Raw genomic sequence first — 17177 nt, forward strand, 5'->3', positions numbered from 1 at the left:
GCGATGGGGTGCGGATCCGATCACCTCCCTCTGGGTGGGTGGGATTCCTCGGGCTGTGGGCTGGTGCTGGCAGCTCGGAGCATCGTCTCTTTCTACGCTGTGCTGCCGGAATGCTCAGCACAGTAGCCCGAGATAAGCGTTATATGGGAAATAAGTAACCTCTGGCTGACACTGCAGCCTCTGGAGAGCTCAGCCCACGGGAGCCTGAGCGAGGAAACCCAGGCTATGCTTCCAGAGTCCTGCTTCTGCATCCCTACTGCTAATAACAACCAACGGCCGAGGCAATACCTACACCCACAGCAGCATTTATCCCTGCACAGGAACCCTCACAGCCATCCCCGGGCCTGTGCACATCCAGGAGCTTCCTGGAAAATCCCCCCGGATAATCCAGATAGACCTACACCCAGCAGGTGCAGTTGCAGGAGTTGGCACGTCTTGAGAACACCTGGTGTGATCTACACTGGTTTACACTGTTTGCCATCAGGCACGGTTAGCCGGAGTTACACACACCCAGCCGTAACGTAAGAAGCATCCGGAGGAGCTGGAAGCTCACAGGGTGTTAACGTGAAGCATCTCTGTTCGTTTAGGGAGGTCCATCATCCACGTAGGGCAGTGGTACCCCCCCCGCCCCGTGCATCCCCACCCGACGCACCGCAGCAGACTCCTTCCCAGCTCCGTGCAAAGACCAAGAATTTCACAGGAACAAAATAATTTCCTCATGCAGATGTGCTTGCCAATGGCTTTTCACTCTGAAATGTGATTTCTGGCCAGAAACAGGCAAAACCTCTAGGGGTTTGGCTTCACGTCCCATGTCCTTGGCCAAACTTTTGCCAAAAGCAGTTTGTTAGGTGATGGGGGTCCAGCTTTGCCAGCTCTATCAGATGGTGAAATCACAGTTTTGGTTTCCAGAAGCCCTGGGTCCTGCTGTTTAGCAAAACCAAAGAAATGCAAATATGAGATCACAATTTGTCTTGTACCTCCAAATTGCAATTATGCAAGTGTAGTGAAAGAGGATGAAGAAAAAGACAAATTTAATCCACCTTGTATTAGCAAAGGTTTACAGGTTGCTGAACAGTAGTCGCTTCTGTTTGCTGCTGAGCCTTAGTGCGGTTGTCATTCCAGCACTCAATATAGTACATTACTATTATCAAACATAATTAATACACTTGGTGGGCTTTTTACAGGCTTTCTCACTCCTCTTCCTAGCAGAAAAGTCTCTGCTCCCTTCCAAGCCCAGCACTTGTGTTTTACTGCCCTTCTTGATCTCAGTTGTGTACTGGTGCATGCCATGGCTTGTCAAAAAAAGAGCAAAATTCAGAGCTGCTCATTAACTCTATATTTGGGGGGGGGAAGAAAAAAAAAAAAAAGCAGCCTCTACTTCATCTCAGAGCTGTGTGCAGTGATGCTGACTGCGAGTCCTCTACTTCATCTCAGAGCTGTGTGCAGTGATGCTGACTGCGAGTTTCTCCCAGTTCTCCGAGTCCTGAAAACACATTGACTCAGTTTTGCTCAACAAGAGAAGCATGGCTCTGCAGTGAAATTGGGAGAGCAAGAAATGCCTCCAGACTCATCGGGTACACTTGCTCTTGCAGCGTTACCTGCGTGTACGCAGACGACTGTAAGTGTTGTGCAGTATCCCAGCAAACCGCCCGATGGGATGCGAGCGATCCCCAGCCTCTTTAGTCTTCCCCGTGGTTTGGGCATTCATGGACCAGTGCTGACGTCCTTCACACATGGGGGCGGCTCCATGACGTCAGTGGTGAGACCGCTGCCCGGGCCCCCTCTCACCGGGAGGGTACTAACTCCCAAACAGCATCTAAAGCGAGCACTGACCTGTGGACCATCTACTGCTCGCTCATTCCGTGCACAAATACATCCTTTTGAAAGCCTACCGGCTGCTTCCCTCGCTGTACTTGGAGATAAACCGCTTGGCATGAAGGCATTTTACTGTTCTCCACGCTTGCTTCGTTTCCCTCGCCGGCAGTGAAATGAAGGTTTGGTGACGTGTGCGGGTCCGTAAGGTAAGATCGCTCTCAGATATAAAGTACTCCACACTCAGCTTCAGAAGCTGCTCCGAGGGCACAGGAGATGCTCTACCAGCACTTGGCCCCGTTTTGAATGCTGCTGGATCAAAAGGGAAGAACGTGACGCCCTTTTCTTTTTTCTGATTGATTCTCACATGATTGCGGTGCTCTCCATGAGAAAGAAAAGGCATGGCGATTTCCAAGCCTTTATTCGCATTGTTCTCTGCTCAGCCTCCTTCCGCAAACGACCCGGTGCAGCAAATCATCCTTCATTAGGACAGGCAGGGACTCTAACACCATGAGCCCTTTCTGCAACGAGCCCACAGCACGACGAGCTCCGAGGTGCAGAGATTTAAATAGCTTTAAGGCACCAATATTACAAAAGACAGCAAAAACTCGTATTACAAATCCTCACCAAAAGTTAAGCCGATATTCATGATCACACGTGGTTGTGTGTTCTGCCCAGTCGATAACACCTCGGTATTTTTATCAAGCGGTGACAACGCGATTGATTTTTGTAAAATTCCCTGTGCTGCACCAGGGGCACCAGCGTGGGGCTGTAAAAGATACAATCTTCTGAGCTCGTTTTGATCGAACGTGTAGTTTTGAACCCACTGACCCATTGTTAGTTTGCGAAGAGGCCCGCGGGCGGCCAGCGCCAGGGTTTCCCTGTGCCTGGGTGGGCACCGCAGCTCTGCTGTGGGGCTCGTCCCTCCCTTTGCCGCTCTCTGAGCATCCCCGGTCTCATGCCAATACATACAAGGAAACAAAACCATTTCAGATATGCTCGGATCACAGCAGTGGCGTTTTTTCCCCAAAAGCTCACCCGCAAGGCTAACCGATGCCACTGGCAGAGCCGCTGTCCCCGGCTGCCCCAGCCTCCGATAAAGTCACCTCGGACCAGCTGCTCCTGCTGCGGTGTCAAAAACCACGAGCGGTTTGTACCTACCTGCTTTCTCTTCAGTTTTTGCCGTGCCTTGTGCCCGATTCCCCGCGCCCCGGTGTAATTCGGAGTCTGCCACGTAGCTAGAGGAGTGCCATCGCCATAGGCTCGTGTCCCTTCCTGCAAGACGGGCTGACACGAGCCGGAGGAGGGGGCTTGCACCATCGCTGCCCAGGCAGGGCTTATTTAGAGAACAATCAGAGGTTTGCACAGCTATGATGCTTTGGATTTCAAAACACTGAAGGCAATCACATCACACGTTAAACAAGAAGGACGTGAGACAGGGCTATCGCGTGCAGAAGAAACGCCCAACACCAATACTGGAGAGAAGGCAAAGACAGGAGCGGAAGCAGCTGAAGCGCTGCGATCCAGAGCAATCACCAGTTTTAGAGCTACAGCTAACACAGTACAAAGTCCGTACAGCAGCATCCCGGGGAACGTTCGGCCCTGCCGATTGCAGGGACCCGCTTTTTCTCAGCGCGCCAAACCCCAACGCGCTGCAGCGAGGGCTGGGCCGGCACCGAGCCGCATCCTGCCTGGGGATATCGATGTGTGCGGTGCTGCAGAGCCCTCCCGACCGAGGGCACTGAGATCAGCTCGCAAGCATTTTGTGGAAAGAAAGGGCATTTGAACTATAAATTAATAAATGCAATATTTGCACTGGATTAGGGTGAATTTCTCAACTCTATTAATATATTAATCCTCACAAGACTTCTGCATCCCTACTGTTTGCTCCATTTTATTTGTAGAGAATAATAGCTTTCATATGACAGAAAGTGAGAGAAGAGCTAATAAAATTACCAAGAAATGACATCCACTGAGCACACTGACCCAAGCAGTTATTTATTAACCACGCTAGTAGACCTAAAAATAGTTTTGATTGCATGCGATACCATCTATGCCAGCAATTAGGACAATAAATATAACTACTCAAATAATAACAGCGCATTCACCTAAATAATAACAGATAGCAGCTAATCCACTGTGCTTGAAAGCATCTTGTGAGATCTCTTTTTTTTTTTTTTTTTTTTTTATTTAGCCCAGCCAAGAATCTGGGCATTGTGAGAGAGCAATTGTCAAGAGCAGAAACAGATGCAATCGTTCAGAACTTATTAAATGTAATACCGATGAAATAGCCCTTTCAAGGGATCTCAGCTGGCTTTTTCCGCTCAGCCGTAAAAACGTTGAAACAAAATGTCCATATCCTCCTCTCTTGCTTACTTGTGGTTCTCATTTCTGAAAAGAATAAGGGATGACATTTATATCTTCACTCCAAGGCAGGTGAATATTATGGACAGAGAATATTATTCTACACCACTTCAATAAATCATAATACATCATGAATTCTGCAATAATGCTAGAAAAAGACTAGCACAGGAAAATATAATTTATACATCACATTTCCAAAGAAATTATTGTAGAGCTTTTCTTGAATACCTCTGGGTACAGACAGGTCTAACAGAACCATCAGGTTCGTGTAGGTGTCATTGATGCTGGGGGGAGTCACCCCATCTCCCTAGTCCACAAATTGTTCAAGCTTTGCTGAGATCTCGAAGGATCTATTTAGGTTTGGCATGAAGGGGTAGAGATTAGGTTGCAGCTGGAATCTTCTTTAAAAAGATGAACCGGTCTCTTTCTGTACCACTTGTTTAAGCCCGAACAAGCACAAGGGCAAGCGGAAGAGGAGGAAGAGGTTTTGGAGCAGTTCAGCTCCATCAGCTCCCCAGCGGTCGACGTGGAGGTTTGGGTGGGCTGTGAGCATCAGGACTCACCTCGCCACTTTCTACCAGTTTAACTCCCGTGCGTCGTCTGCAATCTTAAACTTCGGCAAAAGGGACAAAAGTACGCTGGGGCCTTTGAAGAGTGGTGATTTAAATTGATGGGCACAGGCTGGAGCAGCTTCCTCCCACTCACGGTCCTGACAGACCTTCCCCTCCCTGCCCCACGCGGGAGAAGGGACTGCTCTTTCCCCACGGATGCCAAGCAGAGCACAACAGCGTTACTCAGCCGCCAGCGACGGCAAAACGCTGAGCTTCCACCACCAACTGCTACAGGCTCTGCCTGCGAGGTGTCACCCTCCCGCCCTTCAGACAAGAGAAGCAGCGTTCCCCAGGGAACTCTTCTCCAACGACCAACCCGTAGGGGACAGGAGACCTCGGATAACTCAGCCAAGCTCCCACCTGGCTGAGAACACAAGCCATGCTCACCCCTGCCCGTGGGGGAGGAGTAGCTCAGGCGATGTGGGTTTAGCCAGCACTGGAGCCCCCAAAGTATTTCGTATTCAGGGGTATTTTCTCATCCCTCTGCTATGCTTCAGGAGAGGAGGGAGAGGCAGGAGAGCATCGGTCCCCTGGCAGAAAGGCTGGAGTTAAGACCTACCTCCCTTCAAGAATGTGCTATTTATAGCAGGCTGAATTTGAGCATCTCCAAAAAATTCAAGTACTTGAACGAGTCCAGCAGGAAAAGCTCCACAGGAGGTGAACAACATGGTCTGACGCTACCTCCGGATCCTGTTTGCTTTCTTATTCGTCCCAGGGAGCGGGCGGCTCGGATCGCATCTGGCTTTGGTAACACTGGTTTCCCACGCAGAGATCCCCCCCTTTGAGCAGGGCTCAACTCTCCTCCACCAAACCAAACATGCTCCCAACTTGCAACAGTGGCTGAAGTCAAAAGCAAAACAAATTCTACCTGTTCCGTTTTTGAACAGGCTCTTTGATTACCGAGAGGAGAGAGAATTGCTGCTGCTATAGAAACAGCAGCCACCAACCCGCTGGCCACGCTTTGCTACAGACCTGGAGATCGCTCCAACTGCGAGATGTGCCACAGTCCACATCCAACTACCAGCCTGCAGGTCGTTTGCAAGGCCACGAAAATATCTAAAAATACGAGCCCACGCGCCACTTCCAAACTTTTCAGAGCAGATGCTTTTTTCCCAGTAGGTATCAGCAGGGAAGACATGTTAAATACAATATTGTCCAAGTCTGGTTACAAATGCCTCCGTATCTCCTTGTAAAAGAAAACCCGTTGGAAATTTAGCGCTACTTACCCCACCTCTGCCTAGTTTGGGTGTGGGGAAGGGACCCAGTACCTCTGCACCAAACCTGTGGATTCCAACAGTATGAGACAACATTCACAGCTGGAACAGCAAATACCTAAATCCTCCTTCACTCCCACGGGCTTTAACTGTGCTCCATCATCTCTGCAGACACCCACAGCGATAGCGGAACCTAGGGACTATTGAAAATAAAAGATCTCTTCAGGTACCGAAGCGCTGAATACTATTCTATAGACATATTTAAAAAATTTTGTGAAAGTGAGATTGTACTGGCAAGCACTGTTTAAATAATAAAAAAACCCAAGCACCAAGCAGAGCCACCAAGTGAAAAAAAAATTACCGTATTTCCCCAGGAAAAACCCACTCATGTTGTAAATTGCAGTAATTAAAAAAGCGAACAAAGAAAGTTGTATTTATGCAGTGATTTCAGGAAGAAAAGCTCTTTAAAAACAAACATTAATGTGTTCACCAAGAAATATGTATACATACTAGATTAATGCTTTATGATGAGTAATTGAATTTATTGCACATAATTAACAAATAAGAGTTCTGATATTTCAAGTGTTTAATTACAAAGAGATAACAAATCTAGGTATATTTTTATCATTCTTGAATTTTCATGCAAGCTATTTAAAAGAAGCGATGACAACACTGCAGAAACCTGACTTTAAGATTATTTCTATAAACTCCTGCTGGCTGTACACCAGCCCTGCCAGGGGCAGCACACCGCGGGGCAGCCGCCGGAGCTCACGGCCACAGCCGATGCTGCCCAAAACCAGGCAGCTCCAGGGCGAGGACCACGACTTCCCACGAACTGGAGAGGGGGACGGGGGAGGACTACAGAAACCAGCTCAGGTGAGAAGGAAGTTGGCATTCACCTGGATGATGCTGAGCTCAAAACGTCGGCACGGTGCACGGTACAGGTAACGGCCTGGCTGAACTTCACCTTTCCAGGGGGTGGACTAGCAATCTGCAGCCTATTTAGCTCTAAGAAAAAAATTATGCCATGAACTGCTGAACTGCATCAGCAAATGCTTCAGGAATAACACAAAATCATTCCAGTTACAAATCAGAAACATCCCAAGTTAAATTCAGGGCTCCCACTCCAGGACACAGCTACGCCACCGACCTGCTAGGAAGGGGCCACAGGAAGACTGAATTTTTCAATTAAGAAAACTCCTGGTAATATCAGAAAGAATTAAAACATTTATTGAGCATAAATATATTACATATACACTACAGATACAGTTAAGTCTTACATACATAGTGTAGTATTTGCAAAATCTATACATTAAAATTGATATGGCAGTTTTAATACAATGCATATGAAATAGTCTAAAATTTACAAGAAAACTTATGATTATTTTTTTTTTTAAAGTTGAAAAGCTTGGAATGTATGTTCCCACAGTGAGGTAAAAACATTTTACTTTTTTTTTTTTCAATTTAAAGAACTGTGCAAGGATAAGGTTCATACACATTCAGTTAGGGCACTTTTCAATCGTGACACTGAATACTGAGCTACCGTAGCCAACGAACAGGATTAGAAAACATTTCAAGTTCATAAAGAAAAAGGCAGAATAATGTATATATAAAAAAAAATATCTCCTTCCTTAAGGGCTTTAAATATTTAGTGTTTCATTCTACCTTTTTTGGCGGTGGTTGTTCATCGTTTCTTTGAGAGCAGAGAGCCCTGGGGTTGGACTCAACGCCCGCCGCCGGATCAAAGCGCACGAAGACGCACGGGAAAAAGCCGAGGCGACGGCGGGTCAGCGGGAACGGCCATCGGAACCGGAACGCTTCAACATCCGTCACACTGTATCTTCTTGTTAATACGTGAAGGACAACCAAATCACTATGGCAGAATATACAAACTAAAAGAACGTCCAATGAACTTACTGAGGGCCTGTCCCAACTCCTACGGGATGCTTTCTCCGATAACCTCGGGGCTGGACTGGGCGTTCTCGTTAGCGTGATTATAAAGGACACCAAACAAATTAGCAATGACAGAAATGCTTCAGGTGTAACTGATTGCTTTTCTCTACACTTCTAGCTCATTGCTTTTAGTATTATTTGCATTTCAAACTGTCAAAATTGATCATAACATCTAAAGCAAGGTGGGCTTTTTTTTTTTTTTTTTATTAAAGCATTTATTTTTTTTAAAAAGGTGTCAAGCTTGGACTTCATAGCAGCAATGCTGAAACAATATTCCAAAAATAAAAAAGGGAATCTATTCAAATTTCTGGGTTTCCAAACTAGCGGTCTTCTCATTCTTTTAAAAAATACACTCTTTTCCCCTCCGTTGAAAACAGCTGTCTATGCTTTGCTCACAAAATACAGATGCAAGGTCACAAAGTTTCATATCACAAATAAATTTAAATAAGATGTAAATAAATTTGACAAGCCATGACTTTGGCAAAAACAAAAAAATATATATATATATTTAGCTCAATGCCATTAGTTTGGAAGGCTAAATTAAACTAATTATAGTCAATAACAAAATACAGAACATTTCTAATATTTGCTACATCTAGAGAGGCACACAGAATAATTCATTGATCTTAGCACTTTCTTTCCAGAGATGATTATGTTTTTGGATACATGTAAACGTTGGAATCACTGATAATGGTGGTTGGTTTTTGTTTTTTTTTTTTTTTTTTTTTGGCATTTATTGTACTAGATGCTCCCATCTTCAAAAACACAAGAAAATGTAAGAAGATTAATAATACTAGGAATGCTGCCAGGTAAAAAGTTGACCTAAAGTACAACAGTATAAAACAGACAAAATATAACATGCTACGAGGAGGGTAGGGAGGGGGATTAGTACATAAGTACACTTTTTATTTTTTATTTTTTTTACAATAAATAAAAGATTGCACTGTAATTGGTATTTAAAGTACTGTATGCAGTATATAGTATAAATAAACCTAAAACAAAAATAATGTTGTTTTTTTCCCCATTACTTTGGTTAAGGGACTATTATGCTAGTACAGGACACTGAATCTTAGACGATGGAGACAGAGCACAAAATAGCTAGGACAAAAGCAAAACCAAGTAGCAAAAATATACAAAAACAAGAGGCAGGGAAATACACTGTGTCTGTTGCACCCTTTTGGAATCTATTTGCACCTCCAGCTCATTTATGTCCCTGAGGTACTCGCACAATGTTGACTTAATATAAATAACCCAATGACTCAAGAGTTAAAAAATCTAGTATCTTGATGGATTAAAATGTGGGGGGGAAGGGGCAGGCAGGAGGCGGGGACGCTCCCATCAGAGCAGGGACTATTCCTCTGCAGGACTCTCGTCTGAATTTTGCCACGTACCAAGTTACTTCAATTAGCCCCTGTGGTAAGAATAGCGTAGACACCCATTTAAGGTATTTAAAATAAACAGATCAAATTTCTGATACCTCCAAGAAAGTTCCATAAAACGGATACCCCTCCAAAAAAAAAAAAAATAAAAAATCAACTGACAGTAAAGTTTGCTTATATTGAGTGTAAATCTCACCTAATTCAGTAGAGGCAGTAAGCTGTCACCAGCTCTAACCATATAAATCAGGCTGAACATAATAGAATAGTATCTAGTATTAGATTAGGAATAGTTATATACAGTGACAAACAGACAAATTAAAGCAGCTTTTAAATAGCTGAACACGGGAATAACTAACTATTGCACAATGCCCTCTTACTTAAAATTACTGCTAGGAATCAAAATGGTAAAAAAAAATCTATAATGCTTCATAATTTATATGCAGTTTGGTTATTTGATTTCTTATACAGGCAGTTTATAGTAACTGTAAAAATAACAGATAATTAAAAAGGTTTTTCGACTGCAGGATGTTCTTCCGATTTAAATGCGCTAAACAGTTAAAATAACAACTTACGTGTTATCTTGAAAAAACTGGGGCAAACGTAGTGAATAATTCATAGGCAACATTGCTAATACTGTTCAAGGAAAACCTGGTACTGTTGACTAACACTGTATTCTAGTTTTACCACTATACACACTTGTGACTAATGTTTAGGAGGAAAAAGAAGAGACAGAAAAGTGACTCATGATTAAAGTTTCCTAAAAAGTAAGATAAAATAAGCGACTGTAAGAACGTCAGTGAAAAAAAAACCCAACAAAACAACATTGAAAAGGCAAATTGGTGACAATTTTGAAACCGTGAAGGAAAAAAAAATCTTGCTTTTGGTATCTGGTTTGCTTGTTTCTCCAGTTTGACCACTTCCTAGTTTTGAATTTCAAAAAGGTGCATCAAAACACTGATTTATCTTTCTTCAAGCTAGAACTGTAAAAACAAGAGAAGTATATAAAATGTATGGTAGAACAAAAGGATTTAAAAAAAAAAAGGAATATCTGAATAAATGTGTGGATTATAATGCGTAGCATTAGTTAAATTTGTATCTCAAACTTCCATTGAATTCTCTACTTCATAAAGAAGTATTGTAATATACAGGCGAATATAATCGACAAACTTGCAAAGCCAAGAACAATGAGGGCTGCAAACTGTTCGTCAGTAGGAATCATGCTCTTTATCTTAGGATCATCTATGCTCCCCATTTCTCCTGCAAGCATGATCTCATTTCGCTGAAGCATAAAGGCAACGGATGGGCTGAAAGGTCCACTAAGTTCCTGTGAGGTATCCAAGCACCGGCGGCAGACGCAGACGCGAAACCGATAGTCTGTGTTGACTTGAAGGCCTGAGATGTGGAATGTGGTCTCTTCTCCCTTGTACACCTTCAAAACAAAACAAACACGGTCACATACAAAGAGCGAGACAACCTCCTCCTCCTCCTTTCATAGCATTGAATGATTTAAAAACATAGTAACGTTAGATTTTGCAAGGATTTGGGCTGGAGAGTTAGGTCAAGTCTGAGTTTTGCTGCTGGTCTCAGGGGAAGAGCTCACTAGGTCAATGCAGGGTTTGAAAAAAAGAGAGGCATGTGGAGGACCATGCAGGAGATGTCCAACCATGACAGGTCTCAATACAGAGCGTTCCACAGCGTCAATGCACACAAGGACAGAAAAGACTTCAGACAATACATGAACCATAAGGCGTACTCATCTCTTGTGGGCGTGATAAATACTAAAAACATATTTCTGTACTCTTAAAGTGTGACTATATGCCTAAAACATGTCTAAGGCATAAACACCATGTTTGGCCCCAAAAGAAAACCTGCAAACTAAGGTTACTGGAAAACATTCACTGGATAATCATGAAATTGGTTACAAATATTATTTTAATGTACTTTCGCTCACATTTCTCTCAAGAGTCAGCAATTTTGCCAGAAATTACACTTTCAGAATTGTGGAAAGAATAAAATATTATTAAGGTATAAAAAAAAGCTCCTCTTGGTTGCACTGTACTTGGCTCTTTAGCAATCCAAACCCATCACGTCTTTATGTTAATCAAATGTAGGTACCGTATGACTCAGAGAGGATGAGTCATAATATGAGAAAGAAGAGAGAGAACTGAATATCTAAGAGACAGTTTTGTGACTTAAATGGAAAAAGACCACTGGAAACATACACAAACTCTGAAAACAAATAACCAGTCAACAATTTATATAACGGAGGGTTGTTGAAACTGGTATTTTATGAAATGAGTGCCTGCGCCTGCTGGGAAAAAAACATCCTGAACTTCAGATCCTTCTTCCTCTGCTCGTTTAGCCGGTTTCCTTCTCCGCTGCGGGAGCAGAAGGCTGAGAGCATCGCTGCCCTCCTGGAGGTAGGAACTCAGCTTAGAAAAGGGTAACAGGAGGGAAATTAAACCCGAGCCCATAGAGGACTTCCTGTGCATTACTCTGGAGGAAGAAATACAGGAAGAAAGAGAGAAGACATGCTCCGCTAAACACCACTTAGAGAGTCCAGCTTTCCTGCCCATGCTTGTCCCTGAGACTCATCCCTCAGTTAAAGAGCCAGTCGCTGATTTCTTGAGAAGGTCTGGAACAACAGATTAAGGTTTTTCTCTCATTCGTTCTCTCCCCTCCTTTAAACTTTCACAGTTTTCCCAAATATAGTTTGAACGATGGTGACTCTGAGTTCCCAGACTAAGTAGAAGTCCTCTAACTGGCTTGTGTTTCTTGGCCCCAAAGCAGAAATCAAGAAGCAATGTTTAAACAAAATTATGTTACCTTCCTCAAGTATGCTCAGCATTCAGGAAGTTCACTCTAACTCAAGTGACAGGGATACAACAAATTCATCCCATAAATCATAGTTCACTCTAACTCAAGTGACAGGAATACAACAAATTCATCCCAAATCCCATCTCGACGATTAAACCACAGCTATGCACTGTTGCTTTTCTCGTTATCTTTGCTTGTCTTCCCAACGCCAACGAGAAGAGAGTCATTAATTACAGTGATGGTGGGGAAAACAAAACTCTAAGTGCTGTAGCGGTCCATAGAAACAACGTGAAGGTTGAAACATCTGTTTGCAAAGCATACCTCATCCCACGAACGTCTCTGCCACTCTATTTTCTAATGGCAATTCCATTTCTAGTACCCACCTGTTGTGGGCAACTGTCCTCCACCTACTCCATTGCCAATGCTACATCTTGTAGGAGGTTAATACTCTCAAATATAAATGATCATGCAAAGAAAAGTAGCATGTATTTGGCATGTAAATGTAGGTTCAGTGAGTAATTAAAAAAGGATGTGTTCTTCCACAGGACCAGAGTCAGGATTCTTCTACTTGGAGGACTTACCTAACTCCCCCTGCCTTTAGACCCCGAGACATGGTAACTCAAAGCATCGATCCTTACAAAACAACTGTAAGCAAGGTATGTTTTCTGGTGCTGTTGTAATTACTAAATTAATTTCAAAATGTGTAATTCAGAGGAGCTCTACATGGCTTTGCCATAAATGAACCTTTGCAACCAATATGACCACTTCTAAAACAAAATAAAAATCCAACAAAATCCAAATAATGACATTTAATAAAAAAAAATTACAATCTAAGCTTCACAAATTACATTTAACAGATACTAGGGATGGGATATATACAACCTGTCTTTGCATTGAAAAAACCTGTCCAGTTAATTGCTTTTTTAACTTGTTTTGTTCTGTCAGGGTGGTAAATACCAGTGTAACTGGAGGCTAAGTTGGCCTAAATCAAAGACCTGTATCTTCATTACAGTCTAATAGATACAGATGACCAAGTTCACTCAAGCCAGCTACTCAACAGCACTTCTCAGAAAAAGGCCAGACAGTCAAGTAAAAGAGTGCATCTTTAAAGAAAATTTGAAAAATAGACAAAAGTACACCAAATACATGAATTAATATTCACTAATAATAAAGACAAAACATTTCACACACTAGAGCTAGGAAGGTGGTGGAAATTGTCCTGCTTTCAGTGGTTTGATGAGTATTTAGCACCAGTGGACCTATGTCCTTTCTCAGTAACAGGTAAAAAAAAAAATTATTGTGCTCAATTGTCATTCACTCGCGACAGTCGCCTCTCTGTCCTCCACCGCTGGCTGCAGCGAGCACCTTGGAGACATACCGGCTCCAGCTCAACTTCACCTGCAGCGGTGTCTGTAGGACCAGGCTAAGCCAACGCCAGATGCCCTCAGCACAGATACATGCTTGCTTGGGGACACAGTTACACTCTGTGAATGGACTTCACATACCCAGAGAAAAAGAAAAAAATAATTGACAATTACGTATAAGTTCTTTAAATTTGCTAAACAAATTGGAAACTAAACATAACTGTAGAAAGCAGCATACTTTTTTATATGTAGCACATCATGCTTTGGTGGCCAACAAGTCAAATTTATGTGGCCAATTTATTACTTTCTGTTCCCAAAACCAGCTTTTCTGTTTAGGCACCTGAGAATATAAAAACATGATCAGCTTTTTGCCTGGCTCCTTCAGTGAAAATTTCATCACAAGCAAAAAAACTGCTGCTGAACCCTCTTATGGCATTTGATCCTACTGATCAAGCTAGACAGCTCAGACTCTTAGGCAAGTATTTCTCAACTTCACCAATGTCATTAAATAATTCCAAGCCCCTTCATCTTTTCCAAATAATAAAAATGAAAGCCACAACCACCCTAGAAGCACCACACTGGAAAGAGTAAGATAACCTTAGCTGGTTGCTGCACTCCATTGCAATGGCCAGTGTATTTAGTAATTAATAAAAGCCAATTTTGTACGGTGATAAGAAGATCAAGAATCAGAGGCAGGTTTCAATCTATGTAGAAAGCAAGTCCACTTGAAAGGTTTAATTTCTTCCAAGTCACCTGACAGATTTCTCTTTAAGAAACTGGCTTCTTATTTTATCCAAATGCAAAATGAGCTTCACTCACTCCACTGTTGAGATGCTCCTAAACCCTTAAGAGTTGTGCGGGCAACTCTAACAAAAGGAAATTATTTGCTCTGTCTCATAACGTGAAATAGGCATCAGGAGACAGAGAAAATACTCAATGCAAGTAGCGCCAATAATAAATGCACTGTGTACTGTACAGTGATGGTGTATTTTGGCATGCAGCCAGTACAAGTGCCTCTGACTTGCTATTTAAAATAGAGAAGAAAACCTGATTTTTTGCTGATTAGAGCTTTACAAAAATTAACAGTCCACTGAAGGCGTTTCAGAGATTGTGTGTCTACGAAGTCTGAAACAAAAAAACTCCAATAATAAAAATTAGAGCTTGGTAAGACCAACCGGATTCTCCCAGGTGTCCACTTCTCGGTGCAGACCCAAGCAACCTTCCCACTGCACTGCTGGGAGATTTTTACACATCCAGTGTATCCTACCCATATCTTCTTTTCTTTTGGAAAGCAGTTAGGGACAGTTTTCTCCCAGAAGAGATGTGGCAGAGGCTGATGAAACACCGTTGACTCCAAATTCTCAGAAAATTCAAAGGTAGAACATTTTGCCTCACTGGCAAACGATTTAAGGATAAAGAAGCTCCAAAGCTCAGCTCTCATTTCCCACGGTCAGCTCTTATGAAGAGCTGGCTCCTTGGTGATTTGATCCCCAGAGCTGCTCAACTGGGAAACTAAAACTCAGGCTGTCGAGTGTTACCACCATTATCCCACACTTCAGCTCCCGCTAGAGCTGCACAACCCAATCCAGCTCCAGATTAAAACAATGCAAAGCTGGAGATAACTTTAACACACTTTAAAGCTAAGTTCTGATGGAGTGGGCTTTGGTAGATGAAAGTGCAAGAAACAGAAAAACAAATCCGGGCTACCAATTCCTGGAATTTGCCTTGATTTACACCCTGATTTGTAAACAACGAAAATTTGATTTCCTAAAAAGAACTGTCATACGCCATTGCTCTTTTTTTTTTTTTAAGTATCCAATAGATAAAGCATACAAATACACAAAAGGGAACACATTGCTTGAGAAACAGGAAAAGAAGTATTTTATATTTTCTTAAATACACTTTTTAGGGATCTAAGTTATCTGTTTAGGTCCTACAAATCCAGTTCTTCAGGCAATTCTCAGCAGAGAAATATTTACAATGTGTTTTGCCAGAGGAAGGCAGGAATGGTTATAGCCCCAGTCTGAAAAATAAGGGCTTTTGAGTCCTTTGATACCACCTCTGCTAGGTCAAATGGGGAAAAACAGCGGCTTTTGGGGTGTGGAGAGCTGCATGCATTGGGCTACAGCGGGAGGGAGACAGCTCCGGTGTGATGATCTAGAAAGCAAGCATAGCTTTACCCAAAAGCATGTCAGTAGCTAACGTTGCAGCAGGGGAAAAAAGTTTGTCAGAATAACAGTATCTTTGTAAAACTTCCTGGAGTGTCAAAGATTCTCCCATTCCCTACACAAAAATAGATGGACATGCATCATCAACTTGATTTCTGCCGTGCATAGTCACTTCTACAGATGGTAATGTTTAATAAATGCTTTACCCTTTAATTGGTTTGTTCTGCTCCAGGATACACCTGCACATGAACTTACACTCATGAGCTTTTACTCATTTAAAGACTGAAAGCAAGAATTAGGGCTTTAAGATAAAACGAGGAAATTGGGTTTGGTCATTTATCAGCTGTATTCATCTCAAGTAAATCAATTGGGAGTAGACAGAGAGACAGTGTTGCATGGGTTTGTAACACATCTTCCTCGTTACCACTGTTTAAAGCCTTGTCTTAAATAGTTGCCTTTAAATTGCTGCAAATCAAGTGATCTGACTACTGACAGGATTACAGCCTTGTAACAGAGAAACAGTTTTATATGTTCATTAGTTTAAAAATTTCAATTTTAAGGTGACTTTAAAAGTAGATTTTTATTCTATGAAACTCATCTACATTCGGGCTGGTGTAAAACATGTCATCCTTATGGGTCACTTCCAACTTGAGATATTTTATGATTCTGTGCCGCAGGACAGACAACTGTGTCCTGGAGGGGGAACAAAGGGGAAAGTGTCCAAGGATGAGCAATCCTACATGTGATACAAAGTCCTGCACAGCCCGTAAATAGCTATTTGTTGAACTTGTTTCCGTACCAGTGGGACACAAAAAAATACTTCATGCAGCTATTTATCTCCTTATCCAGCTATACTATCCCTGGATCCTGCAAAATGTACTGGCAACTGCTATAGAAACTCCAGTCGCTTAAGATGCTGTTCCTTCTCATGGGTATATTTAATAGCCTGAAAATCTACAATATTTTTAATTTGTGCAACGCTCCAAAACAATTTGCAAAACTGTTCTAATACAATATGCCCCTTGAGATATATATGCAAAATATATACGTCACTTGCAGGAAACAAAACAGATTTAAAAGTAAATTTAGGACTTGCACTTCAAATGTAATTAACATATCAGTAACATTACTTTTCAGCTAAATAGTAGCAAATGATCACATGCATGCCACAGCAAAGGTAAAGTGAAATGCATTAGCCAGAAAAGCACTGAAAGACGTTTATATATTTTATCTCCTTGTCCTGGTTTCAGCTGAGAGGGTTCATTTTCTTCACAGTAGCTAGTATGGGGCTATGTTGTGGATTTGTGCTGGAAACAACGTTGATAATACAGAGATGTTTTTGTTATGTGGACCTGTTGTTCAGCAGTGCTTACACAGAGCCAAGGTTTTTCTGCTTCTCGCACCGCCTTGCCAGTGGGACGGCTGGGGGTGCACAAGGAGTTGGGAGGGGACACAGCCAGGACAGGTGACCCAAACTAGCCAGAGGGGTTATTCC

General features: G+C 42.6%; 1 protein-coding gene across 3 annotated transcripts in view; it reads right to left on the reverse strand.

Moving 5' to 3' along the window:
• Positions 1-8903: 8903 nt before the first annotated feature.
• FNDC3B (fibronectin type III domain containing 3B) overlaps positions 8904-17177 on the reverse strand; it is a 203903-nt gene continuing 195629 nt past the window's right edge. For all 3 annotated transcript variants that reach the window (XM_075761549.1, XM_075761547.1, XM_075761548.1), the window contains one exon: positions 8904-10762. In XM_075761549.1, coding sequence (XP_075617664.1) covers positions 10451-10762 — 312 coding nt within the window. In that variant the 3' untranslated portion in view covers positions 8904-10450. The remainder of the gene's footprint in view (positions 10763-17177) is intronic.

The sequence above is a fragment of the Balearica regulorum genome, chromosome 9 (genome assembly GCF_011004875.1).
Source record: "Balearica regulorum gibbericeps isolate bBalReg1 chromosome 9, bBalReg1.pri, whole genome shotgun sequence".
NCBI lineage: Eukaryota > Metazoa > Chordata > Aves > Gruiformes > Gruidae > Balearica > Balearica regulorum.